The 27324-nt window shown below is 40.3% G+C and overlaps 2 protein-coding genes across 2 annotated transcripts in view; both read left to right on the top strand.

Annotated features, from left to right (window-relative positions):
- The first annotated feature begins 1429 nt into the window (after nucleotides 1–1429).
- The window catches only part of LOC135485863 (GTP-binding protein Di-Ras2-like), a 45738-nt gene continuing 19843 nt past the window's right edge, over nucleotides 1430–27324 (top strand). Inside the window, exon 1 of the mRNA XM_064768197.1 lies at nucleotides 1430–1511. Coding sequence (XP_064624267.1) covers nucleotides 1440–1511 — 72 coding nt within the window. The 5' untranslated portion in view covers nucleotides 1430–1439. The remainder of the gene's footprint in view (nucleotides 1512–27324) is intronic.
- Nucleotides 15087–27324, top strand: part of LOC135485861 (zinc-regulated GTPase metalloprotein activator 1-like) — a 109997-nt gene continuing 97759 nt past the window's right edge. Inside the window, exon 1 of the mRNA XM_064768195.1 lies at nucleotides 15087–15533. The gene's annotated coding sequence lies outside the window, so the exon portion shown is untranslated. The remainder of the gene's footprint in view (nucleotides 15534–27324) is intronic.

Here is a 27324-nt window from a genome sequence, read left to right as displayed (position 1 = left end):
TGCAGGGGGGCATTTGTTACTGTTACACCGGCGCAATTCTATAAATTAATAAGATAACTCAAGGTAACAGAGTCTCTTGGACTCAGGAGCTTGAAATTGTCATTGGTATCCGAGGGATACCAATCTGATGTTCTTGTCAGCAAATATACTGCTGTGCATGAAAAATAAACCTTGCCTCTTGAATATCAACGCAATACAGTACTCTCCAGCCTCCCCGGCATTCTTTAGAATATGCAATTGATGATGTCACTGTCTATATCAAGTCTAATTTCTCTATCACATCTCGACAAGTCTCCAAGGTTGGTCCTTCTCTAAAAGCCCCAATATATATGTACTGGTAAACGGGTGTTTGGGGCATGAATGATAAGAAAAGTGACTGTATAACCAGTAACACCACCAGCGGCTTCTCCGTCAACCCTGATCAGACAATAGGGGGACCCACTGCTGCCACAGATGACTGTAAGCCATGCGATCTAGGGCAACCAATATTCCGGAACAGCCGTCTGCTGGGCGAAAGGCAATTAATTTTTGGATTAAATAGCTTAGATTGCTAGCTCATGTCGTCGTGACCCTGAACCACATGTGGTAAGTGATGACGACAGGAGACGGGATTCGAGAGAGAAAATGGAACTATGCGACAGTCTTTCTAAATAGCCTCAGTGTCTTTTATAGTCAGTGTCTTCAACGGTACAGGTTGAGCGTTTTGTTAACCAGTTCCTTGTTTGCCTCCCGTTTTCTTGAAGCATCTTCTTTTAGCACATTCGTGGTGTATACCAGTACGCCTTATCTCCTTTCAAACTTCTTTTCAACGGATCACTTTTCTTACCCTCTCTTTCAATTTTTTTTCATCCGTGTCATATTTTCATTTATGTTTTGTATTTTACCGATATTCCTTACGAGCTATACCAAATGTTCTTTACCAGTGTCTTTTGCTTTACCAACATTCTTTACCAATGTTACACAAACAATATTTACCTATGTTTCTTTACCAGTTACAAACGTTCTTTACCGGATACCAAATGTTCTTTACCAGTGTCTTGTTCTTTTCCAATGGTCTTTACCATTGTTTTCTAAATAGTTTTTACCAACATTCTATACTGGTATTTAGTGCTGGTGTCTTTTCCAGTGTAACAGTACCAGTTTCTTCAGTGTCCTTTACCGTAAAAAAGATGTAATTTCATAATTGTTTCTTTTTGTTTTCACCCTTTCCCGTCAATAACTTACGCAGTGGACCAATGTGCCTCCGGAACGAACTGATTCACGCGAGATTGACTCCCGTAAATCATGTCTGATGGCTGCTTAGGCGGCGAAGGCTATCGAGATGAGCTATTAGGAATTTGAGAATGCACGTGGGACGATGTTTAGTCTGGGTCGGTGCCATAAGATGACAGTGACTAACAACATGTTATCGCGATTTTTCAGTGCTGGGAAGTGTAATCATGGCGGCGTCGGGTAGGTCTGGACGGTCGAACTCCAAGACGACGGGGATGAGCATCAATGCTGAGATACAGGTAAGCCAACTCCCTTTATCTTGTTGGTGTCGGTCATTATCGTTAGCTGGTCTCTGAAAGGGGCTTCACGGGATGATATGGTCTATTCCTACTTGTACCAGCTTTATCCTCGGTTGTAACAAACTCGTGTATGATCAAAAGCAGCTTTTTCCTCATTTGTCCTCATTTGTAACGAACTCTGCGGTCTGCCACTATCAGATTCAACTTCATCTGCCAGCTAAGAAACTAAGCTGTTTTGTTAGTGCCCGACAGCTCTATTTTCTAATCCAATGCTCGCTTTTTCCATTCTTGGGGAGGCTGTGACGGGTATCTTCGTCTTGGCAGAGCTCCATGTCGGTAGGCTTCTAGTAACCAACCCTGGTCAGGAGCTCGACCAGGCTGGCGATACAGACAGGAAAAGTTACATGATAGTAAAAGTGATTTGGCCTTTCCTTCAAAATATGCGGGCGATTTCGATTCAAACCAAAATCATACGGGATGTCTTAAAACTGAATAGAAGAGGAAATTGATACTAAATTCAAGTTTTTACAATCATGGCATCGGGCAGGTCTACACGGTCCAACTCCAAGGCGACGGGCAAGCGCATCAATGATGAGGTAAGCTAATTCTCTTTTATCTGGTTGTGTGTGAAAGGAGGTTACACATTATTTAAGAGGGTAATGTCGAGGGTAACCGGTGTAACGTTTTTGGTTGATCAACACACCTCGGTGTTTCCATACAATAGAGAAATAGAGAAGCCATAACGTTTCAGTATATATAGGGGAAACACAGAAAGACGTGAAAATTTGTCTTTCAGCGAGTGGAAGTACTCATAACCGGAAACACTCTAAAACGTTTCACGGGCACCCTTGAAGAACCGGTGGTTATTCTATCTTATTCCGCGGCCACTTGTGATTGTCGGTTCTAACCAATCTTTTCTCACCGACAAGAACGCCCGCTACAGATTTCTCTCTTGCGCATGTTCGTCAGTTCGGCAATGCCAATCACCGGGACGACCCGGGGGGCGCTCCCTCCATCATTTCCTGTGGCGGTTGTAGTCATGCTTCAATTGTAGCAATGGAGACAATCGTTGGTTCAGTATTCTCTTATGAGATGGCAGCTCTCCTTCCAATGTTCCAACACGAGAAGCTTTATGGCAATCAATACTGGTCTGCTGAACGGATGGCGTGCTGGTTGAGATGGTTGTAACTGTATTTGAGTCTTGTTCCCTGTATAATACCAGGTGTCGCTACTGCTCTGTTTTCTGATTAAATCGAGGTATAATGAGGTCATTAAATCAAGAGATCTCAAATGTCAGGATATCTTTATTAACTAATGATGACGGCATACGCGACGACATGCAAGTACGACTTCCTCAAATACCGACTTCAGGTATTTGAGACTCTTTCAATTACAGTCTTTATAAACCCACCTTGGACATAAAAGAACCATAGCCAAGATGGCCGCGAAATCATCTGAGGCAGCTCAGTTTTGAAACTAGCAGAAATGTTAGAGAGGAATTTAGTTTTATAGTAGAGCGATAAAAAGGTGTTGCCTTAAGCTAGTGGAACACTTTGGGAACAACTCAAATATCAGTCAAGTAAGCAAGAGTGTGCTCACTCTAATTGTCACGTGGCGATCAAAGGTATTTACCGTTAGTATTTCTCAGTCGATTAGCCGTCTTTGGCTGTGAATGTCAGAAAAAGCAAAAAGCCGGTACGTTTTAGTGAAACCAAGAAAGAAGTACTTTGTACCTGGTCTATTTGGTACTACATGTCACAGCTTTTGAAGATGAAACGCCTTTAAAGTTCCTTGGTGCCTGTTAGAAGCAGGGCGTATGGTCATACGGCGCGTATACTGCTAATGCAGAAATTGCTGAAACTGGTCAGGTCAGTTTTTCTCCCAGTTGTAGACTGCATGAAACACAGTATCCAAAGAATCCACTGAATGTACTTTAGAGAAAATAATGATTATGGACGACGCCTTAAATCTCCATAAACCGATATACCAGATAGAATCTGCAATGCTAACAAGGAGGGTTTCCATGAATTTGATAAGCAGCCTTGTCCTCAGTAGCGAGAATGTATCTTGCTTGGTATGCTGATTTTATCATTGCCTATCTAAGCCGAGTGCTATCAGATATTTACGTTGAAAGCTGGGATTACAGATGGGTTCACCTTGTCACTTGTAAGATGTTACTCTAAGAACGAACGAGTAATTTCCAAAAAGCGGGCGACATATGATTCACGAAGTCAATTTAATCATCGTGTTATATCACGTCATGTTTTCAAGCGTAACATGCTCGTGAACCATATGTAAAAGCCGGCCTTCGGTGGTTTATCATAGCGACTTCTTCTCGACAGCTACATTTCAAATTGAACGACATTTCGGTCACTTTGATGACCCACATACATGCCCTCCTATCCTGATTTTGAAAAGGTCGTCTGGATTTAACAACTTATTCAATATTGCCTGTCTATCACCTTTCCAAACTTTTAAGTTCTCAGGCCATCCCCTTTGTTCAAAATTGGCAAGCTTAAATCCGGCCGCAAAAGTCATTAGTAATCTTATACGACCAAAAGAAGACAAACGCCTTGAAAAGAAAATCAGGTGATACTGTTAAATTAGCGGATGAGAAAAGAAGTTGTGTTAGATAACGGTGAGAGTGGGTGGCTGAACGCGAATGGTTTCGTTTTTATTAAATCATGCGCTGTTTTCAGGCGTTAAAATTATGTTTTTATCGGGTTAACGTTTACTTCATCCTCATATGAGGACAACTGACATTTGCAGACGGGATGTTATTATTCTTTGTGGTTTTATTGTGTCACAGAAGTGACTGCAGGCTAGTGAGTTGTGGTCTCTAGCAGTTCAGTGCTTCTTGTCTATTTTGCGCATACTGGAGTTCCTGCATACTGGAGTAGAAAATTTGGAAATTTGTCCCCACAGGCCAATGACTGCTTACCCTTGAACAAGCCTTGGGTGACCCAAAACACAGTATCCTAAAAGCACTTGCATCCAATATTTAGGAAACAAAATCGGTTCTTTCCCACTGTATTGATTTATTCCAGTCGAGCAACGGAGTTTTTAAGGATTCAACTTCTATACATTGTATAAGTAAAGGGCTGCAATACGATGCTATGATCTTATGTCATTTATGTAATTTATTTCCTGTCTTCAGCCGATTATCACGTGATGATTTACGTGCGGGAAGTCGGAGGCTAATCCTTGTCATGGCAGCACCGGAACCTTAATGCCATGTCTGACAGCTATAGCGTTCATTAATTTACCATATGAGGTATTTAATGATAGAATTATGTCAAGGCAAGATATAAGACAATAGTGGCTTGTTCTTTAGGAGGAATATACACGACAGCCTCTGTTCGTTTTGCTTGTCATTGTGAACTGACGATGCTGTCGGAGCGCAGTTGGCTCCTCTTGATAACCAACGCTCGAGATACCCATGCAGGCTCCCAGTGGTTTGTACTATTCATCTCTCTGTAAAATAAATGAGCATTCGGAACTTTGTGATACTCCGGACGCAGTGGGCCGGCCTTGTCACTCTCCCATGAAGCGTTCCAAAGGCCTGCCGTGGAAGGGGAATCTTCCAGTTCCCTTAGGATGACATTCAAATTCATTATCCTCTGTAAAGTTACTCCGCCCCGCATCATCGAAGGGTATATGCACAATTTGCAACTCATTCGTTTAAGCAAGCAAAATCCACCGCTGCACAACAGCATTCATCTTTTTTTCTCTCATCAGAATTGGTAATAGATAAAGGCAAATTACCTCAGTGCGGTACGGTGGCCCATTAGGGACATCATGTTTTTTTTTAGATTCAAATACGATTTTTTTTTCTCGAATTTTCTCCACGGAATTAAGTATTTTCTCCACGGAATTAAGTATTTTCTCCACGGAAATAAATACTTTTCTCCACGGAAATAACATTTATCTCCACGGAAATAACATTTATCTCCACGGAAATAAATACTTTTCTCCACGGAAATAAATACTTTTCTCCACGGAAATAACATTTATCTCCACGGAAATAACATTTATCTCCACGGAAATAAATACTTTTCTCCACGGAAATAAATATTTTTCTCCACGGAAATAACATTTATCTCCACGGAAATAAATACTTTTCTCCACGGAAATAAATACTTTTCTCCACGGAAATAACATTTATCTCCACGGAAATAACATTTATCTCCACGGAAATAAATACTTTTCTCCACGGAAATAAATATTTTTCTCCACGGAAATAACATTTATCTCCACGGAAATAAATACTTTTCTCCACGGAAATAAATACTTTTCTCCACGGAAATAACATTTATCTCCACGGAAATAACATTTATCTCCACGGAAATAAATACTTTTCTCCACGGAAATAAATATTTTTCTCCACGGAAATAACATTTATCTCCACGGAAATAAATACTTTTCTCCACGGAAATAAATACTTTTCTCCACGGAAATAACATTTATCTCCACGGAAATAACATTTATCTCCACGGAAATAAATACTTTTCTCCACGGAAATAAATACTTTTCTCCACGGAAATAACATTTATCTCCACGGAAATAACATTTATCTCCACGGAAATAAATACTTTTCTCCACGGAAATAAATACTTTTCTCCACGGAAATAACATTTATCTCCACGGAAATAACATTTATCTCCACGGAAATAAATACTTTTCTCCACGGAAATAAATACTTTTCTCCACGGAATTAAGTATTTTCTCCGCGGAAATAACATTTATCTCCACGGAAATAAATACTTTTCTCCACGGAAATAAATACTTTTCTCCACGGAATTAAGTATTTTCTCCGCGGAAATAAATAATTGATTCCGCTGATATGATTGGTCCTGCATTTTAGAGGACGAGGTCAAGGTGAAACTATTAACCCTTAAACCCCAACCTTGCGGTAGGCTCGGGAACCAAGCTGTACAGGCGCTGCCCGCTGGAACACGAGGCCGCTTGTCAATCCCGTTTGACATTGTCAGATCTGACTATACGTGTATAGTGTTGGCATGAAGACTGTGGAAGATGTAAGTAACACGATGATTGTCAGATTTGATACGTTTTGAATCATAAAAATGCAGTTGGTAGCATCTTTGTAGAGTGGCCTAGTATCAGTGAAGAAAACGGTACGTGGAGACCCACTGCCGATGTTATGTATAGCTAGCTACTGCGCGCGATAGCTAGCTATACATAACATCGGCAGTGGGTCTCCACGTACCGTTTTCTTCACTGATACTAGGCCACTCTACAAAGATGCTACCAACTGCATTTTTATGATTCAAAACGTATCAAATCTGACAATCATCGTGTTACTTACATCTTCCACAGTCTTCATGCCAACACTATACACGTATAGTCAGATCTGACAATGTCAAACGGGATTGACAAGCGGCCTCGTGTTCCAGCGGGCAGCGCCTGTACAGCTTGGTTCCCGAGCCTACCGCAAGGTTGGGGTTTAAGGGTTAATAGTTTCACCTTGACCTCGTCCTCTAAAATGCAGGACCAATCATATCAGCGGAATCAATTATTTATTTCCGCGGAGAAAATACTTAATTCCGTGGAGAAAAGTATTTATTTCCGTGGAGAAAAGTATTTATTTCCGTGGAGATAAATGTTATTTCCGCGGAGAAAATACTTAATTCCGTGGAGAAAAGTATTTATTTCCGTGGAGAAAAGTATTTATTTCCGTGGAGATAAATGTTATTTCCGTGGAGAAAAGTATTTATTTCCGTGGAGAAAAGTATTTATTTCCGTGGAGATAAATGTTATTTCCGTGGAGAAAAGTATTTATTTCCGTGGAGAAAAGTATTTATTTCCGTGGAGATAAATGTTATTTCCGTGGAGAAAAGTATTTATTTCCGTGGAGAAAAGTATTTATTTCCGTGGAGATAAATGTTATTTCCGTGGAGAAAAATATTTATTTCCGTGGAGAAAAGTATTTATTTCCGTGGAGATAAATGTTATTTCCGTGGAGATAAATGTTATTTCCGTGGAGAAAAGTATTTATTTCCGTGGAGAAAAGTATTTATTTCCGTGGAGATAAATGTTATTTCCGTGGAGATAAATGTTATTTCCGTGGAGAAAAGTATTTATTTCCGTGGAGAAAAGTATTTATTTCCGTGGAGATAAATGTTATTTCCGTGGAGAAAAGTATTTATTTCCGTGGAGAAAAGTATTTATTTCCGTGGAGATAAATGTTATTTCCGTGGAGATAAATGTTATTTCCGTGGAGAAAAGTATTTATTTCCGTGGAGAAAATACTTAATTCCGTGGAGAAAATACTTAATTCCGTGGAGAAAATTCGAGAAAAAAAAATCGTATTTGAATCTAAAAAAAAACATGATGTCCCTAATGGGCCACCGTAGTGCGGTGCACATTCCGAGTATTTTACCATATCAATCATATCATTAATTGCACAGAAACGTTTTGAAATTGTCAAGTGAACCTAATGGTGAATAGTGGTTAACCAAATTGCCTTACTTATTAACACTCAGTCAATCTGATTGGTTTGATACTGGGTATATGGGTTATGGGCACCAAACGTTCATGTTTGTATAATGTCGCCTTGATTTACCCAATGAGGTTATTAAGTAATTTGTCCATTAGAGAAAAAAGACCACAATGTATGTTAGGACAAACCACTGGATGCTGGGCTGGCCGAGTCGATCACCAGTAATGGATAAGCGAGGAAGCTATAGTCCGATATTTGGGATCGCTTGGATCCGTCCTTCACTAGCCTTGCTAGCCTGCTTCTCTACCCATCTACCCCTCGGAAGAGAGAGGCAAACTGTCAAGACAAGAATTAAACCTACAACCATGCACAACCACTGTAGTTAGTTGCGACAAGCGCCAAACCTTTAATCGCATCTCAACCGAGTCTCAATAGTTTATGGTGAGGATTGAAACCATTTACTGTAAAAACAAACCTATTCTCAATCCATGGACTGCTTTTAGCTGACAACCTTTCTGTACCAGGCGATGCAGAACTGATTTATGGGACTATTGATTAGAATTAGTTGCCTGGTTATAGATTTAATATTGAGTATCGCTGATGTTGGAATCAGGGCGACAAGCCCGTGGAATGGGCTGCTGGAATAGTGGATGTTGAACAGACTAAATGATTATCACCATAGACAGGGAGAGGGGAATTATGACTTTTAAAAGAAGGTCTGTAAGCCTTCCTCATATGTTTTTCGGTTAAAGGTTGGTTTAAAGGCCGCAGTAAGCGAATTGCCTGAGTCAAACCAAAAGTCTGACAAATTGGAGTTGTTTATTCTTCCTGAATTTTTTTAATTCAGCAGAAGGAAGAACCCAGCCATTCATCACTATACAAGATGCTAGAAATAGTTACGCTAAAATAAGAGATGTTCTAGTCGAGAAAGAAAGAAAGGGTAGAGTGATGGATAACCCAACCGCCGCTGGCTGCGTATAAGGCAGGCAGACCCAAGTCCTCCCTCCACCAGGATATTGAGCCAGTCTTCCTGAGTTCCCATCGGCTTTTCAAACAGAAAACCTCCATTATATTAACGTGTATGTCCAATAAGAGGCTGGTCTACCCTGAGGATGATTTGATATTGGCTCCGATCTCCCTGGGGAGATGACCGCGCTATTGATTGGAGCGATCGATCAGAAATAGCTTGTCCACATGAATAAGTCACGGAGTCGAACATTCATCTCGCGTTTGACGTCATCAGTAGATAACGGTGAAACCCATTACGGTCGATGGCTTTTTTAAAAATACATGTACTTAATTGCTAGGCTATAAAAAAGAGGATGACAGTTCATCCGGCTTATTTTGGAAATACATTCATCCTAAAACAAACTTTACCTTTACATTGCATGTACTGCCTCGCTGACCTTAATATTAATGTAAACCCGATTCACATACTGTCAGCGCGTACATAGGACCACCTCATATTGTTGGCAAAAGCTGCCATAAAAGGGAAGTAAAGTGTTAACTGCACCCTCGAGTATTGATTTGAAATAAGATATGATGTTTTTCTGGCTGCTGTACCAGAGGCACTATTTGTGTGATCGCCGTCTTTAGATCTCTTTACGAATATTTTTAATGATGTATAATCACAGGTTTGAATTTCAGTCCTTTTTATGATAGAAATGTTCTTGCAGTAATACAGGGTTTGTTTATGATTTTTTACACCGTCTGGTGCTCAACTTCTTTCGGGAATATCCCTACCCAGGCATTTTGTAACGTGCGCAAAATCCGTATCGAGATAATATCGTTGAATATAATGCAACAAAATGATATTATATGAACATTCTAGTGTGCTGACTCCTGCAAATGTGGATAATTTGGAACTGAAGCAAGGTTTTAATTGGATCAAAAGTCATCGTGACCTAATTTCAAACTAAAGTAGGTCAAGGTCGTAAAATTCTGCCGATGGATCATCCGAGATCTCTTTAGCCTAGAGTATAAGGTGATACGACAAAAAATGTGAGCCTTTTGTCAGTTACATGTATCAAGGGAAATATGTTTAATGTTTTGTGTGATGAGTATAATCAGGTTATGAAAGACATGTATTAGTTTAAATTTGAAAAATGCTTCCTTCGTTCCCAAACTGCGCAGCATCCTGTCAGCATCACATGCGCCACGATCTGTTGAGTGAGGCAAGGGGCTCTTCACCTGATGCTATCTGACGTCATCCCAATGATGGATGTGGCGTGTGTGCAATTATGGATATGGGCGCCATAAGAATGTTCCCTAGGGTCCAATAGGTGGCGTAATGAGGTCGTTGCCATTATCTCTTGTTGTAGAAGAGACGGTACAATTTTCATGATAGGTGCTATGGAAATAACTGTCTGAATGTCTGCCGGATGCTTTTCTGGACGAACTGAATACCTCCACAGTCTACATTAATGTTGCATTTTAAATTACCACATCCTGAAGGGTTTTAAACACGCTCAAAAACCGGTAACAAACATTTATTACTTTTCAATATTTGTGTTGGTGTTGGCGTTTGTGGCCATGCCGTGAGCTCATTCTCAAAATTTCTAAGGCAGTATATTGGCCTTATCTACTTCACAATGCCATTATACATGAAGTCAAAATGAGTGCTAAAACCTTTGAATGAATCTCTCAGAATACAACTATTTAAACAGGGCCAAATATTGATGGAGTGAAATGGAAAAGCAATGACGTTGTGTTTGTGGAAAAACAACTGACCTCGTCTTTGTTGACAAGATTTTGTTGTTGATGATCCTCGCAAGGACGCGGAGATATCTGTGCCATGATCCGGCTTTGCCTCAGTCCGCATGACTTGTGCCATCATTCAGAACGGCATCCTGGGAAAGATACATCAATCACTGCATCTTATCTCTTCTTGTCTGTCAGATCTAGAAATTGAAAATCCCTCCCTCTGGAATAGATCGAGGCGTCGTTGAACGTCCGAAGGCAGTGCATGCATTCGCCTGTACTCAGCAGACTTTGAGAGAATCTATCCGGTGATGTATGAATTCTCAGAAACATGTTCAAAGGTTTTTCGGCCATCACAAATATGCACACCGTAGAAGTTTTTCGGTAGAGTGAAAAAAGACTTGGTGCTTTTTGAGATACTATGCCTCGTTTCCTCTATTCCTATCCGAATATTCCTAAAGAACACCTTGCTAATGATATACTAGTATTGACAACTAACACTCATTTCCTGTGTCATACCCAGCATCTATACAAAATATTGATAAGGAGTGGTGGGTTATTAATCGTACCAGGGAGTGTATTAATTCACGATAGCAATCCCCCCTTGGCAAATGCACAGCTTGCTCCAGATTGCAGCCTGGCCTGTCATCACGGAAGCGACGGCACTACCGGCATTGTTGTTGTTACAAATACTGAGTCACCAGCCCATCAAAATTAAGTTTTCGATGGTCGCAAATCAAATAATCGAACACTATCATGTTGCCAAGGCGACTGATTGACATTATGCTCCTCGTCATGCAATTTGAACATTCTGATACAATTTGGACTGTATTTCACCACAGTATCTGACATGAATCTGTTGATACACCAATCAGCCATCGAACATACTTGTCTAAAATCAGTCATAATGGAAGGCTCTAAAACAATCGTCTTGCTGAGTAGAAGAGACCAGCGTTGACATGGCTGATCGGGCTGAACTACGCAACAATTTCAACAATTGTTTTGCTCCGAAATCGTGCCCGCGTTTCAGGTTAAAGTTGCCGTTTGGGTATCATTTCATTATTATCAGTATAAAGATCGTAAATGTTGAACTACATGTACATGTAAACTAATGGATCAGTTTATTGGACTGATTAAATTAGTACATATCATATTGGTCCTGTACATAATTCATGCAATGCGCCACAATTAGCCATTCAATTACCATAAACATCATCCAAGCTTGCTGAATGATTTCATTCAAATGGACAGAAATGATGCTTGGTTAACTTGGCTAATTTATGGGCTGCACTTTGTTTGTAGCCAAGATTATCGTGTGGACCCACATGGTATTTGGCAGTTTGATAGAATTATGTACTTTACCAAGAAAGCTTTCACCATATTCTGAGTGCTTCGCTACAGTCAATGATGTTGTAATTGTAATGATTGGACTGGACAGTCATTTGCCTTTCTCCATATAGTAGAGGTAACAACTGTGTAAGGTTTGACTCGGCTTTCCGGACTTTCACGAGTGCCGCCGAGTGCAGAGTGTCTACCAAAACAACTGGCCAGTTATTGCGCAATGAGCCTCGCCCATCACGTTGTTGTCGTCGTTTAAAGTAAAGATATAGATAGGTTATGTAAGGTTTACTTCCTCTGGCTCCATGCACCGAGGGCTTTTGGTTTTCCTCCTAGGCATACAAACAGTTCGTCGTCCAACTCAATTTAACTTTAATGAGCCCGAGCCATTTCGTAGTAGTGCCCTCCGGACCATCTACTTCAAGTTCCCTCTCAACATTTGTTCTCATTTTACCTAATTAAAGGGAAGGCCATTGACTCTTCACTTGGTTTTCTTGAGGCTAGATATACCATCCTGTGATCAGGTTCCCGGCTAATTGCTGAAGCATATTTGATGAACTGGGACGAGTACTTATCATGGTCACGTCCCTGTGGAACATGTGTTATTTTCAATTGATGGCGATTTTCAGGCGGAATCCAGCTTGTTTCTTGGTGGTTATGGCAAATAATGGTATGGAAACGGCATGATAGACCTTTTCGTTGGTACCTCGTCCGGTTTCATTTCCTCGGCTGTTCCTCTTGACATTAGTTGATATAATGATACCTAGAACTTCGCTGATCAGTTTTACATCAATAGGCCCATGGAGCTGTTTTGTATAAAGGTGCCACACGAACCATTCTTTCCCTCTCAACATATGCTCTCTTATTTCCCTCAATTAAAGGGAAAACCATTGATTCTTGACTTGCTTTTCTTGAGGCCAACTAGCTTTGCCACCCTTGTGATCATGTTCTCGTTAATTGTCAGAGAATATGTGACAAATTGGGATGAGTGCCGGAGGTGTCTACCAGCAACGATGGGAATGAGAAAATAATCTAAGTGTATGAACGATTGGCGATGGAACCATGATTATTAATATGCCTCGAAGGCGAACATCGTTAACTGTAACCAACAGGTCTATGAATATATGAGCAGTTTACTTGGAGTAACTTGCGTCTTATGCAAAATTTATCACAGTCCTTTATTCAGTAAGGCTCAGAGATCCGTCATTGGAGGAACTCCGGTGCTTCGTTTTGTAAATGACTCAAGTTGTTGTTTGATGGTTATTGAGGGACCAGATGGAAGGTATATATGGCCGACCACCTGTTCAGAGATGTGATCCATCATAGTTAAGACATTGAGATGACCTCAAGTTCAACTAGCTATTTAGAGCCTTGGCCAACCATTTCTACTTTAAAGGAACAGTTCGCTCGTGCACACTGTTTTACACGTGTCCCACGGGTAATCAGGATTATCCATCGCCCTTATGCAGCCTTAAGACCGGCCAGAAAAATGGCTATTTTGATATTGACCTTTAGATTCTGATTCAATTAAATTGTTTAACCTGTTGATCCAGTGAACCTTGGTTTAACGACGGGGACTTACTGATCAATTGATTATTTAGAGTTCAGCCTATCCATCAATTTGACCTTGGCCTTGACCCTCAAGGTACTGACGTCACGATGACTTACCAGTGGCTGTTCTTTCACAGAATGCCGATGACAGCAAACAACATCAGGTGGCCATCAGGCGTGGCCATCAGGCGTGACTGACGAGGATAACATGGAGTGCGGTACTGATGACGTCATAGCTTCTGGAATCGACACGACCGACCTCTCCGTATTCTGATCAGTCTTTTCAAATTGGCCGCAAATTTAATCAACTGAAAGATCGATGATGACCTTAACTGGACAGAATGATATTGATTGAAATGCAACACACTTTCTCGATCTGTGTCCAGAAATATCATGGTATAAAGATCGGCACTCGTGAAGAAGGTATCAATTTCTTTTGGGTTTATCCTCTTTTTCCTCATGTTTTATGTGAGGCTTATCATTATTTCCCTATGATCTCAGTTGGGGGTGGTTTTGACATTCAGTTGCATTGCATCTCAGGAAAAAAGTTCAAGAAGACCAGGAAATTGTTGTTGGACTGGCTATCATATTTCTTGTTCGTTTATCTCTATATTTCTCACAGTTGTTAATGATTTTTGCTGGGGGTCGTTTTCTTACTAGCAGAATTGACATTCTGAAATATCAAATAGCTGAACATCAATCACATGTGAAGGGCAGAAAGATGACACTGTAAAGTCGTGGAAAACATGTGTTTTAACAAACACATGAAACTTTGAACTGATGAAACTTTATATTTCGTACTAGGCAGTTCAAGTTACATCTCACGCTGGTCAAATGGTGAAGCGAATCTGTCATCTTTTTTATCTGCGATGACAGATTTTGGCTAGATTTCTGCCAATAATTTCTCTCTTCCTTATGGTTCTTTTGCATGCCAATTACTCTACGCACTCAAAAACCGTTCACTGCGCATGTTTGTAATTTTGGGCAAAATGTTGCTTTTGGAAGATGCGCAGGAATCATACTTTCTCTTTACTCTTGCTGCTGCATATCGCCAGTTACTGACTAAGTGTGTGCAAAAAATATGGACGCCGATGATGACCTTTGATAAATTGATTTCCAAATAAGTGATCCGATTTGTTAGTAGAACAAACATTTGAATATAAGGCCAGCTTGAAATGGTTAATCCCATTGTGGTACCAATATCGAATATGAGACCATCACCAAATAACTGCTCTTATTTTCATGTTATGCAATTACAAATCTGACAATACAAATGTTTGCAAGGTAGTTGTTCAATCATCATTGTGGTCAAAATTGGGCAAGCGGATGTTGTAGTATTGACCCACTAAATATTACATGTAGGATAATTGGTTCCAGCCTCATTTGCCTATAATACATACACAATTACGTACACCATCATATACAAACTAATGGTAAAACGAGCAATGAACGGAAACAGGTAATCACTCCTCTCGCAATGCAAATGTGAGTGAATTATTGAAGAGACGAGAGCTGCTGGGGGAAAACATACACCAGCCAACCCGTTCAGCATCTCTGTACCAGGAGAATCCGCTGCCAAAGCTTTTCAATTATTCCTGTCGTGTCGAACAGCGAAGGGGGAGGTCGCTAGGCTCAAGATCCAAGTGCTATTGAATGTTCTCGCGATCATCCCATCGTATCGTACCCATCACTCCGCTAGCCTGCTTGCTGGTATCTCGGCAGCAACATATGTCATTGAACTGGAGCTGTGTCGCTTTAGCTATTTGATGGCAGTGGCATTCGTATGGAGATGTCAATGAGTTTCATTACTCTAGTTAGTTCATTTGGTTAATGTGATGTAAGACGACTGAGCCATACTGATGAGGAGAAATTCCGACAGTGTTATCTGGCTATGCTAGTCTAGGATTATCTCGTGTTTTACTGATACTGGAGGCTGACCTGTCACCATGACGGACCATCTGGGAGATTTTAAGGTAGGTTTTATCGTCTGCTCTTGATCGTCTGTCTGGCAACGGGAGCAGACTATTATGTTTAATGTAGTCTGATTCTACTGCAGTGACGGCGAAATCCATATTTGTGTTTAAGCACCGTACATTACTGAGAGATGGTGAAACTGCTTTGAGAAAGGCATCTGATATAAAAAAAGGTATATTGGCAAATATATGGATGCGAAGTAGGTAATAAGTGTTTTGCCTTTGGAGCAAATGTACTAAACCAAAGTGGTGCTATAGTAGTGTTTATAAGCTGTTTCGATCAGAAGCATTTGGTAATATTTCAATGGCTCACTAGGAAAACATTTGTTAATAACCTTTGTCATCCTGCCTAATGGTGTATCATCATTTGGCCAAGTGCTTACCAGATAATAGTACCCTGGATCAAAAAAGTGTAGCCAAGCCAATTCTTGATTTATTGCTGGAAGGGTTATTTTCATATCGATAATTATACTGTTTACTAACGAGTTGGTGCCAGTAGCTTGATCGATTGATGGCCGAGAGAAAGTCATTGCGTTTGAGTACATATACAATAGACATGTTAGAACAGTATTGATATATTAAATAACTATCGTAATATAGGCCAGTGGTATACATAATTGTTAACCATGTATGGTATTCCAGCTTTTTGTTTTTTGCAACTAATATCAGTGTTTCATTTACATGTAATTAGATAGTTTATACTCTTATATCACATAAAGTATTCAACACGCCATATTTTGCTACCAGAGCCGTATCTTATCAACTTGTCAGACCTTGGCCGAGGTGTGGGTGTGCAGAAAACCTTTCGTCCAAAATCTGCATGAAGCACACGTTTTTCGGAGATGTCTGGGGTACGAATTGCCCCCTTTCCCCCGCCAAATACCTGACGGCCCTTATATTTATTTAAGACAATAGCTACATGTAGATGCTCAGTCTAACCCAATGCCTGTTTTTTTATCATCAGTTAACCATTAAGCAGGTTCCCTTTCGTCCCTTTAAAACACCATTGTTTCTCCATCCATCACCAACTCTGATCGTGACACAACTGCAAAATATCTTGACAATACCTTTATCTACAGAGTGCCCTACCGTGGAGCCCTAATCACTGTGGCACAGCCACAAAGACTGACGATGAAAGTATATACATGGTGTGAAACCATTAGGGCCGGGTTGAAAGCGCTGATCTTCACAAAATGTTATGATAGTTTCAGGCAACAAATTTATTCTAAAATCATCCCTGGTGTGTGGTGGTCCAGTTCAACCCTCCTTCTTTGAAGCCCAAACGCAATAACCACCTGCATGGCGAAAGAAAATATCTTGCAAAAGAAACCATGTAGTGTCTTGTAAGAATATCCACGGCCGCTGTAAAAACCCTTAGAACTCGCTCAACACGATTACCAATATGAAACTGTGTTGTACGATAGAGACCTTGGCTGATAGTCTTGTTTCTAAGGTATTAACACTTAACCGATGTGTTCCTTATTGGTGAATTGTCGGTCAAAACAACTGGTAAAAAATAAGATAAAAGGGGAAGAATAAAACTAATGTCTGATAAAGAGAGAGATGTATGGATATCTATGACGTTTAAAGCTTTTTACAGTCAAACGAAATATCTATATGGGCACAATCGATATATTTCATTTGAGAGTTTCCACTCCTATTGGCGTATATCCGAATGGGTGTAGCACAGGGGACTCTAACCAACCATGTAACTGAAGCTTGTCACATAAACCCTGCCCAGCTATTCATTCGTGAACAAGTATTTATCTTAAGAATTTCCTCCTGTTGATGGTGAGCCATCGCTTGAGAACGCAGAATAATCAGTGTGTGACAATGATACACTTAGAGGCCTTCCTTTCTTGGTCTTGTTTCTAAGGCTTCCAATCTACCAATTTTCACCGTTCTGCCAAGGGATGATGTACTCTGAAGAAAGAAAAGGAATGGTGATGAACGTTCCGTCTTACATAGGGGCTAATGTATGAGTATCCATGACGACTTATGTACGAGCCAACGGACAATACTTTGGCGGTGTTCTCAGCCTCTTTTCATGTTCTGGGAGTAATTAGGAGCAACATATTTTTCATACAACAGGCATACTTGAAGGTCTTCCGTGTGACATTAAAAGAAAAGTGGATTTATTGCTTGGTCAACCTGACTGTCTCCTCGGCTCCTTGATGCATTAGTTTCTGGTCAAAATGCATTCTGATCTTCCACAGGTATTCTAGTCCACTTCGTAGCCGACTTCTCCACCCCATGTTGGTGTAACCAAGTGTGGAATGAATCTCTAATCCAGGGTCATATTTAGTGGGGGTTGGGGTGCCCTCGTTTTGGGCCGTTCTGCCCCCTCCCCTCCCATCGAACGGCTACTGTATACCCCCTCCCCGAACCAAAAGGTTAGAAACGGCCATGTAATCTACACTTGGTATAACGAAGCCCGAGACGGCGAAGTTGAGCCCAATACTTGACTCAGAATGAAAGCAACCTCACATGATTGTGGTGACAAGGGAAGTAGAACTTGTTTCCAGTGGGTACTGCTTCCTGATCTGGCAAGTGACATGCCTTTATCTGTTTATTTAATCATTTCTTTAAGATGTCTTTTCTGTGGTATGAAAGATTGCTACGCCGTACAGGAAGCAAGCATCAATCTATATCCCCAGCCTCAGACTATACAAGTCATATCCCGCAGAGCCATGTCATCGTTATTTTGCAACACAAATCCGAATATCATTCTTTCTGACACAAATATATCACCGTAAATCAAATCTGTCACCAAATCCCTTAGTAAGAAGCCGCCAAACCTGTCACAATAATATCAATCGGTGAATGTAATGCTTATGGGATGATTTATAGCTAAGATGCTTGAAAGTCCCCCATCAAAGGATCAGTGTCACTTCCTGTGCTGATGTTGGTATAAGCGGCTTATCACCTCTGGCAGATATACAGTATCTGAGCAGCTCATTGTGTTTCTTGTGTGGAAGATATGGCCGTGACGGAATCTTGCGTACAACGGTAGTCGTATTCCCTTTCATGAGTTGGCTTTGTCCGGGGACAGGAATAAGAGAAGAAAGGAACATGTCTTATGACAGGTTGCATGTCAACTGATGGGTGACATTTTCAGATCTGGGGTAGTCTGCCAAGAACATTTCAAGGTTTGAATGTTACTACAAAAGAAATGAGGAATATTAGCGTATAGCGGAGAGGCCTACTCTTGTCCTGTGAGTTGCCTCTGTCATGTCTGTTTGGCTTTGTCCGAGGAGAAAAGAAGAAACTCTTTCGGAGGCATCATATCTTTTCAAGTTGCATCGAGAGAGGGGAATCGATGGACGTGGTGAACGTTTTTCATGTCGAGGGTAGTATAGGCAAATTTGAATAGGCCTAATACTTATCAAAGAACTAAAGCTTTTTTGTAGCATTGGCGTTTTTTTCTCGTTGTGGTGAAATAAAGACATTCATTTTTGTGTTTTGAAACTTTCGTCATGATGAAATCGTTTGTATACATAAGGTTACTTAAGTATGTTCTTGATCCACTCATATTATTATCTGGCCTGCTGATAATAACAGAAGATTGGCAGAACATGTTTTCTTGCAAGGACCTTGGCCTTAGGCTTTGATACTTAAAAAGTAAATTAATGCAGTGATATTACTGTGAGCTGGGGGCATTCCGTCTACAATGATGATGAACACCCAGACTTTTTTGTCCGGCCTGCTGATTACAGCATTTTAAAGGATGTGTGGCTGACATGTTGAAGACAGTACTTCTTTGAAGAAGTCGGGTCTTTTGGTCTTTGCATTAACAAGAATTCACGTAACAACTTCTTATTAAACGCGCAACCAGTGATAATACCTCGGTGAGAATCACCAAATGATCGTATCTAGATAATCGGCTCCCTGGTGTCATCGAAGGGGGTCATCACCATGACAACTCCAGTCATGATCCAATACCAATATTAATATATGATTTTCCTTTGAATCAGACGCCAGGCATTTCTTATTAAACCATAGTCGAGCAGCTCCTGGCTAGAGGCGATTCAAAAATATTGCTGCACCGTAGATTTTCTGATTTTTCTACAGTTGGTTCTGATTAATACGTTTTTTAGTGCAATAAATATGGGTATTGTTCAAACACTCGGAAAAAAACCTACACCTTTGACGAATCCTCTTCTTTCCCTGATCTAAGATCGTCTCTTAATATTTGGGTAACGGTAGATTTTTAATTTGGATTGGCAATGGGTTTGCGGCACCAATTTGACCGACGGTCATAACGTCATTCTGGCTTGGCTTTTGTATTGATTCCCTAGTCATGAGTAAAGCGGTCTTATATCGATGAAACCAGAGTATGTGGGTAACTAGAAGATATCGGCTTTTTTTATAGAAAAACAGTATGACTGTTCTTGTTTTGCATGTAATTTGAATAGAGTGAGTTTCATACCCCTGGCAAGTAATTTTAAACCAACTGTTTCGTCCGCTGAATTAGACGAAAAGATGATCCCGTGTACGGTACCTGGGTGTCTCTTGTGGTAGGACAAGGAAATGATCCCACACATAGGGGAAGCAGCGTTGAAAACATGATTTGGGTTCTACATGGACTTACCACCATTTACAAAATGCAACAACCTGCTCAGAATGTAACGATAAGAAGACAGAAGCGGATGAAAAAACGTATAGAAGAAATAGCTCTGTAAAAAAACCGCAACGCATCAGGCTCACTAATTGCCGCTGTTTGACGATTTAACATTTTACCTGAGATGAAAATGGCTCATTGATATTTTTAGTTGGAAATTTATAACCAATTTAAAACTTCATTTTGATAAATCGGTGCTGATCCTGTGTAGGCTGGGCTTATTGAAATTAAAATTAATAATGTAAAGCTAACGGTGACGATTCTATAAGATAAGCTTATTTTTTTTAGCTTACAACACATTTCCATCAGACTTAGTGAATATTTCATAGGTTTTCATACACAGGAGCTGCGGAAGGTTTTTAACTGTTTTGAGGAAAAATGGGCGATCAGTTATAAATGTTTGTTGTTGACCTGTTGGTATTGACTGCACTGTTTTGATGATCAGTTTCATATTCACCTGCATCCTAGTAATCTCGGCCATATCTTTATTTTAGTACTTTCCTATTTGATCAGAGAACCTTAACGTCATTTATTGACTCACGTGCACATGATGCATCGGGAGTAACATGATGGTGTATAAATAACTCAGTGACCCGAATCTGTACTTGGAAACAACCTACAGCCTATTTATAAGAGGATGAAGGAATAATCTTCTAGGGTGTGGTTGCTATAGGACCGCGAGACAATAGGCAGATGTCCATGATAAAGACATTGATCATAGCTAGGATTAATGTCATCGCATGATCCTCACGGTCATTGACGTGATATTTTTAAACCGAGTACCTTGATCTACCTTACGGCAGTTAGTTTCAGCTTGGTTAGCTATATATAATGTACTGCTGCGAGTCGGCAATTTAGTTTCAGTTAAGTTAGTATCCATTTTAAAACGTTTATATACAATGCTGGTAACGCTAACTTCCTTATTTTCCAACTTTTACAGTACTTACTTTTGTTTACGAGAAATTATGTTGGATCCTATCTTATTTCAGTCGTTTCAGGTGAGTGATATGTTGGAAAGCTAGGTCGCAAGGTGGTGTAAGTCTCCAAGTATCTTTAATTTATTGTGCTACGTCAATGTCTGCAATCTTATATTTCTTTTCATGACAGACAAGTTGAGTTACACGACTTATGCTACTAACTTGCACGTGGTAACATGACAATACCACATGTGTTCACTCTGCTACATATTTGCAAGTGGTAACATGACATAAGCCTCATGACTGTGTTCATACGGTTACGTACTTGCACGTGGTAACATATGACAATACCACATGTGTTCACTCTGCTACATACTTGCAGGTGGTAACATGACATAAGCCTCATGACTGTGATCATACGGTTACGTACTTGCACGTGGTAACATATGACAATACCACATGTGTTCACTCTGCTACATACTTGCAAGTGGTAACATGACATAAGCCTCATGACTGTGTTCATACGGTTACGTACTTGCACGTGGTAACATATGACAATGCCACATGTGTTCACTCTGCTACATATTTACAAGTGGTAACATGACATAAGCCTCATGACTGTGATCATACGGTTACGTACTTGCACGTGGTAACATATGACAATGCCACATGTGTTCACTCTGCTACATACTTGCAAACTTGCAAGTGGTAACATGACATAAGCCTCATGACTGTGTTCATACGGTTACGTACTTGCACGTGGTAACATATGACAATGCCACATGTGTTCACTCTGCTACATACTTGCAAGTGGTAACATGACATAAGCCTCATGACTGTGTTCATACGGTTACGTACTTGCACGTGGTAACATATGACAATGCCACATGTGTTCACTCTGCTACATACTTGCAGGTGGTAACATGACATAAGCCTCATGACTGTGTTTATACTGCTCCTTACTTGCAGCTGGTAACATGACTTCTGTCACGTGACCACTCTGCTACTTACTTGCACGTGGTGATTAGCTACATGACTCATTTAGTTTATATTGTGTCCATACCTGGTATGTATAGTTGGCGTGTGATTGTTTTAGTAGTGCTGCACTATGTATGATGCCCACGGCCTTGGCTTTTCAAACAGTATTTTAGCTTTTGAGCACCTCGGTGGCAGTTTTGATTCCTCCCAACACCTAATCTAAAACCTTGATAATCTGCATTATTTTATTCGATCAATTTGAATTACACCTCCTGCCACTGCATTGAACATTATGACATGCTTATGAAAGAAGTTGCTTCAGTACTTCGCGCGTAGACACAATTTTCAGTCTCCGTTCCAGCCATCTTACGGTGGACCGTGGCCTCGTGAAAAGACCGTGGCCTCGTGAAAAGCTGGCAGTTCCATTTTGACATATACATTTATCAGGTTGTGTCGGGAGCGAGGACCGATCTAGGTCGAACCCTGACATTTGGAGTATTTTATTCAATCATTTCGCACCACTCTTCTCACCTGGTGACATTTGTAGAACATTACCTCGTATTGTAACAATTTGATCGGTATCGGCGATAGTTACTCGAAACTAATTGATTTTACACGCCTAAGCTAGATTTGTATTCTTTGTATTTGTGTGTTACGATGTTGCTGATTTAGCTTTGGGGCCAAACACTGAGTTGTTTCGACGTCAACGAGTTTATTTCTTGATATTTTGATAAAAGAAGGCAGTTTGTAATTTAATGAATATTATGAGTTCTTCTACAAACAAATCAGGACACAGTCTAATTGTAATGTACTTGAAGTCGTTCTTAGTGGTGTGTACGCTCATCATTGAATGGTTGTCAGATCCAAATTCAGTCAGCTTCAGTTGATTTTACTTCAGCATTAAAATCCTCTGTTCAGTGCACTATGACATAGGCTAAGCCGGATCATCAGTTGAATCTGCCTTTCATATTGTTTGTGATAAGTAATTGTGGAACACTGGCTTGACCAGCCTCCCTTCGATTAATGCATTGCAATTTTCACAGCTATGCCAAGCTTGTAGAGACGTATTATCTGCTGTGAATTCTGTCTCGTTGCTGTAGCCGACAACCACAGCCGCAGTCTGTATTCATCATTGATTCCTGTGGGCATTGGCCACTGATTGCTACTTGATGGCTGCCAAGAGCTGGCAATCTTATAGCCTACTGTGGTTTAACCACTGGAGGAATGGCTTCTGAGAGCTAGCTATATCATGGCCTGCTCTAGTTTAACCGTGGAAGGACTGGCTTCTTAGGGCTGAGCGGGCAGTCAAATGGCCTACTGTGGTTTTAATATCATTTGGGGCGTCCAAGAGCTAGTTACTAAAGTATATATAAGTATATATGAAGGACTGACTTGTAATAGCTAGCCATCTCATGGCCTACCGTAGTTTAACCTTTAGGGAACTGGCAAACAAGAGCTAGCAGTATCATGGCCCACTGTGATGTAACCTTTGTGGGACTGGCTTATAAGAGCTGGTAGGTTCATAGTCTGCTAAGGTCTTTCAGTTACACACCAATCACCCAATCCGTCAGTGCAGATAATAACGTACAGTTTGATAACACTATTCTTCCTGTCCAGAACGTACTTTTAATGTGTACCTTTGTAATATTCTATTTAAAAATTTTAATTCATGTACCGCGACCACATTAATCCTTCAAGCAAAGTAGCTGTGCATGGTTATATATCCCGGAGATATCTGAATCCAATTACTCTATTCAAGGTGAAACAAAAAAACCCAACAAAGCATCCATAGGAAATTAGTAGCTGCTGGTTTCAGTTTCAAATTGAATTTGTCTAACATGTTCTTTCTTTGATCACCAGATTACTTGGCCGCTTTGGGTTGTTGTCAAAGTTGTAGAAGGAGTTAGAAAATGAAACAAATGAAAAATCTGTTTCTGATATTCTATTTCGATATTACTGTGGATGTACATGTATCTCTTAACTCGCAGTAAAACAATACTTTTAATGCTTGAGATTTTAACCTAAATGATAAATCTCGATTATATGGAATATTTATGTAAAAATGTAGTTCTAGTGTGTATCCATCACCTGGCCATGCTCAAATATTATGATGTCACTTCGCTTACTTCAGATTTCCATGTACTGTGTGATAAAAGCTTCATCAATTTTTCATTTTGATTCGGGAGCGGGTATTAAAGATGACATGCTGCACCGCTCTGTATGGCAAAGCAATTAATTTAGGAATTTGGAACACTTTAAGGATTCTGTGTGTGTGCACCATTAAACTTGTTTAACTGGTTTCAGCACCAATGGATTCGCACAAACAGCATCAAACAGATGAGTTCATTCCTATCCTAGTTGTAAATGAATGTCATTTGGAAGCAATCAATAATAATCAATCTTAATCTTAATGAAATTGAGTGCAGGAGAGGCTCCTAGCTATTACTATACCGCAGGAATTCGATAGGATTTAATTTGGTGATGCACTGGAATTTTTTCCCACCAAAGCAACCATAAGTTCCTTAATCTGTAGCTGGATCTGAAATTAGCAACAAAGTATGATGAACTATGGTAATCTAGAACCTTAATTTTCAGATCACGATAAAGACTTCATAGTAGTAGACCTTTCTACACTGCAATGTTCTCATTCTAAAAGCAAAAACAAAACCATATGACTTTATAATACAAAATATTGAGGTATTATCCCGAAAAAGTTCTTTAGCCACTGCAATCACGCAGAGATGACATAGGCATGATGTCTGAATCATCCACGTCATGAAAGTTCTGGCCAATCTGTTCTAGAGCTAATTGGTCCTCTCAGCTGAATCGTATGTGATCCCTTGCTCATTGTCTCCGGGAACCTCTCATTACCCAGTATATTTCCTTTAAGATTAGTCAATTTTTAAAATGCTCTTTCGAAAATGCCATCATTCTAAGAGTAGAAGAAGTAGACATAAAAGTTGATACGGATATACCGCAGTGGAGCCTGGGGCATTACTCTCGCCATTGGTGAAAGAGGCAATCATATCTTAATCACTAGAGTCACGGCCGTTCACACCAATCTCTTTCCCCGGTGTAACTGCATCCCTGGCCATAGCCTGCAGCTACTAATCTCTCTGGTAATGTGGCTTATCCTCTCATAGCTTTTGACTGCATTATTGCACCGTGAAAAAAGAAGCTGAGACATTGATTGCAAGGCTGTGACGGTTATTGGTAATAGGAGATTACAATAGAAGGCAAGCGGTGCGTAAGAGAGGGTACTTGTGATCCACGTGAAGAAGGAGGTGAAAATGATACCGTTATGATCTGTTATTCGAAGGAAGGGCTCCGGGAGAAGACGAAAATAGATTACATCCTCTCGGAAGTAATGTTTTCCTGAGCTGATGAATAAGCTGAAGAGGTTTTTTGACCTTCACAAATATATCCCCATACAGGTAGTTCAGCCCAGTGAAGACTTCTAAAAGGTTTTCAGAATATCGAACACCGTTAGAAAGTTTTTAATCGGCTGAAAAACCTCTAAGATGCACATCTTTGTGTTGCTAACATAACCAGGTCAAGGAAAAGCTGGAGGGTAAAGGGCATGCTAGCAGATCGAAAGCTGACTGTGGCCCTGAGGGATGGAGCGCCAAGAATGGTTTGTCAGTTCTATGTTTCAGATTTCAATCAGAGTGGGGTACCTCAGATTAGGTCCATTTTAGGTTATTGGAATGTATTGCCGGGGGCTGTAGGCTGGGTATATCATGATTCATCTTGCAGGTATCTTGTCAGTTTGTATAACAGTAACCAATTTCCTCTGAATTGACACTTAGTGAGACATCCTTCCTTATTGCCCAATCGGCAATCGGAGATGGCAATCCGCATGATAAGTTGATTGTCACCAATCGAGCTATTGGTGAGGCTTCCTGTCACATTCATTTCGCCAAATGGACAAGGAGACGCAAAGTAACGGCCACGCACCTCCCGTGATTATTACTTAAAGTGACAAATATTCGCCCCTCCTCATTTGTGTGATTTACGAAAATGTCTAATGTGCAAAACTAGAGCATATTCAAATTAGAAACAGTACCTTGTGGTCGTGGATTTTGCTCCCTGTAGAAGATATGATAACAAAGCGGTATGCAAAGTTCTTATTTTTCCAATTTTTTTCTGTCTTCATTCATGAATTCGCCAAAAAGTTCTCCACAACGAAAACCATATTCCCGTTGGCCCTAAGAAATTTCAAAAGTTGGACAATTGTAGACAGCATGTAAATACCGTTATTGCCTCCTTTTATTACCTGATACATTTAACAATCTTGTTTACCCTTTAATATCGCCATTGGCCCTATTGGCCATGCAGTTGCCATATATTTGCCCTTCAATAACCCGCTAGGCTAAACGTATAGCGAGCACTATATGGATGTCGTTTGGCCCGCGTATGGCGTCTGTGGTGTGATATCGGACGATAGACAGAATAATCCATCAACTTGTATGCACTTACCCACACACTGAGTATTGATCACAGAACACTGTCTGCATGCATCATTTTACTGCCTGGCAACAAAATGGACGACTTCCACTTTTTGGTAGCGTACACTGTATCAAGTATGAAGCAGAGTTGAATATTATTGTCCACAGTTGTATTAGCTGTGGATAAGGACTTCTGCCAGCGTATTCATTGGACCCAAGTAGATGGAGTGATGGTGGTGTCGGGCGGGGTTGGAGGGGCGAAAACCTGCAAATGACACCAAGCCCTATACCTGGCCGGGTTTGGGGTTCCTACCAAGGTCATGTTTGTCGTTACAGACACCTTAAATGCGATTCTCCTGGCAACTGAGGGCCAAAGATCGCTTCTAGAGGACCAGGTTGAAGTGGAATTTTTGTACGAAGCAAATTGATTTTTTTCCTCCTGACAATCTTGAAATCGGGCTCCGTTATAACATAAACTTGCTCTTTAGGCAGTGGGAGTCGTAAGTCTACCTTAAGCGATTTATTTTTCATTTAACGAAATGTCAATACCAAATCTCATGCATGCATTCTCGCCAATATCACGATCTTGATATAAATTACTTTTATAGATTAAAGAAAACTTTCATTTGATGGGACTCGGAATAAATGACTAACATCGGAGCTTTATCGAAAAATTGATCCATAGTAGAGACCATCTTCTTCCAGCAGAAGAAATAAAGCGAGATACATCGCTAATAATAAGATCCAAAGTAAAAATATGTCGGTGAATGCCAGAGGGATATTTGCTATTGTCAGGCATAAATGGCAATCAAGGCAAACACATATAA

This window comes from Lineus longissimus, chromosome 4, assembly GCF_910592395.1.
Source record: "Lineus longissimus chromosome 4, tnLinLong1.2, whole genome shotgun sequence".
Lineage (NCBI taxonomy): Eukaryota > Metazoa > Nemertea > Pilidiophora > Heteronemertea > Lineidae > Lineus > Lineus longissimus.
The sequence above is the reverse complement of the archived record's forward strand: the minus strand, read 5'-3'. Positions and strand labels throughout refer to the sequence as shown.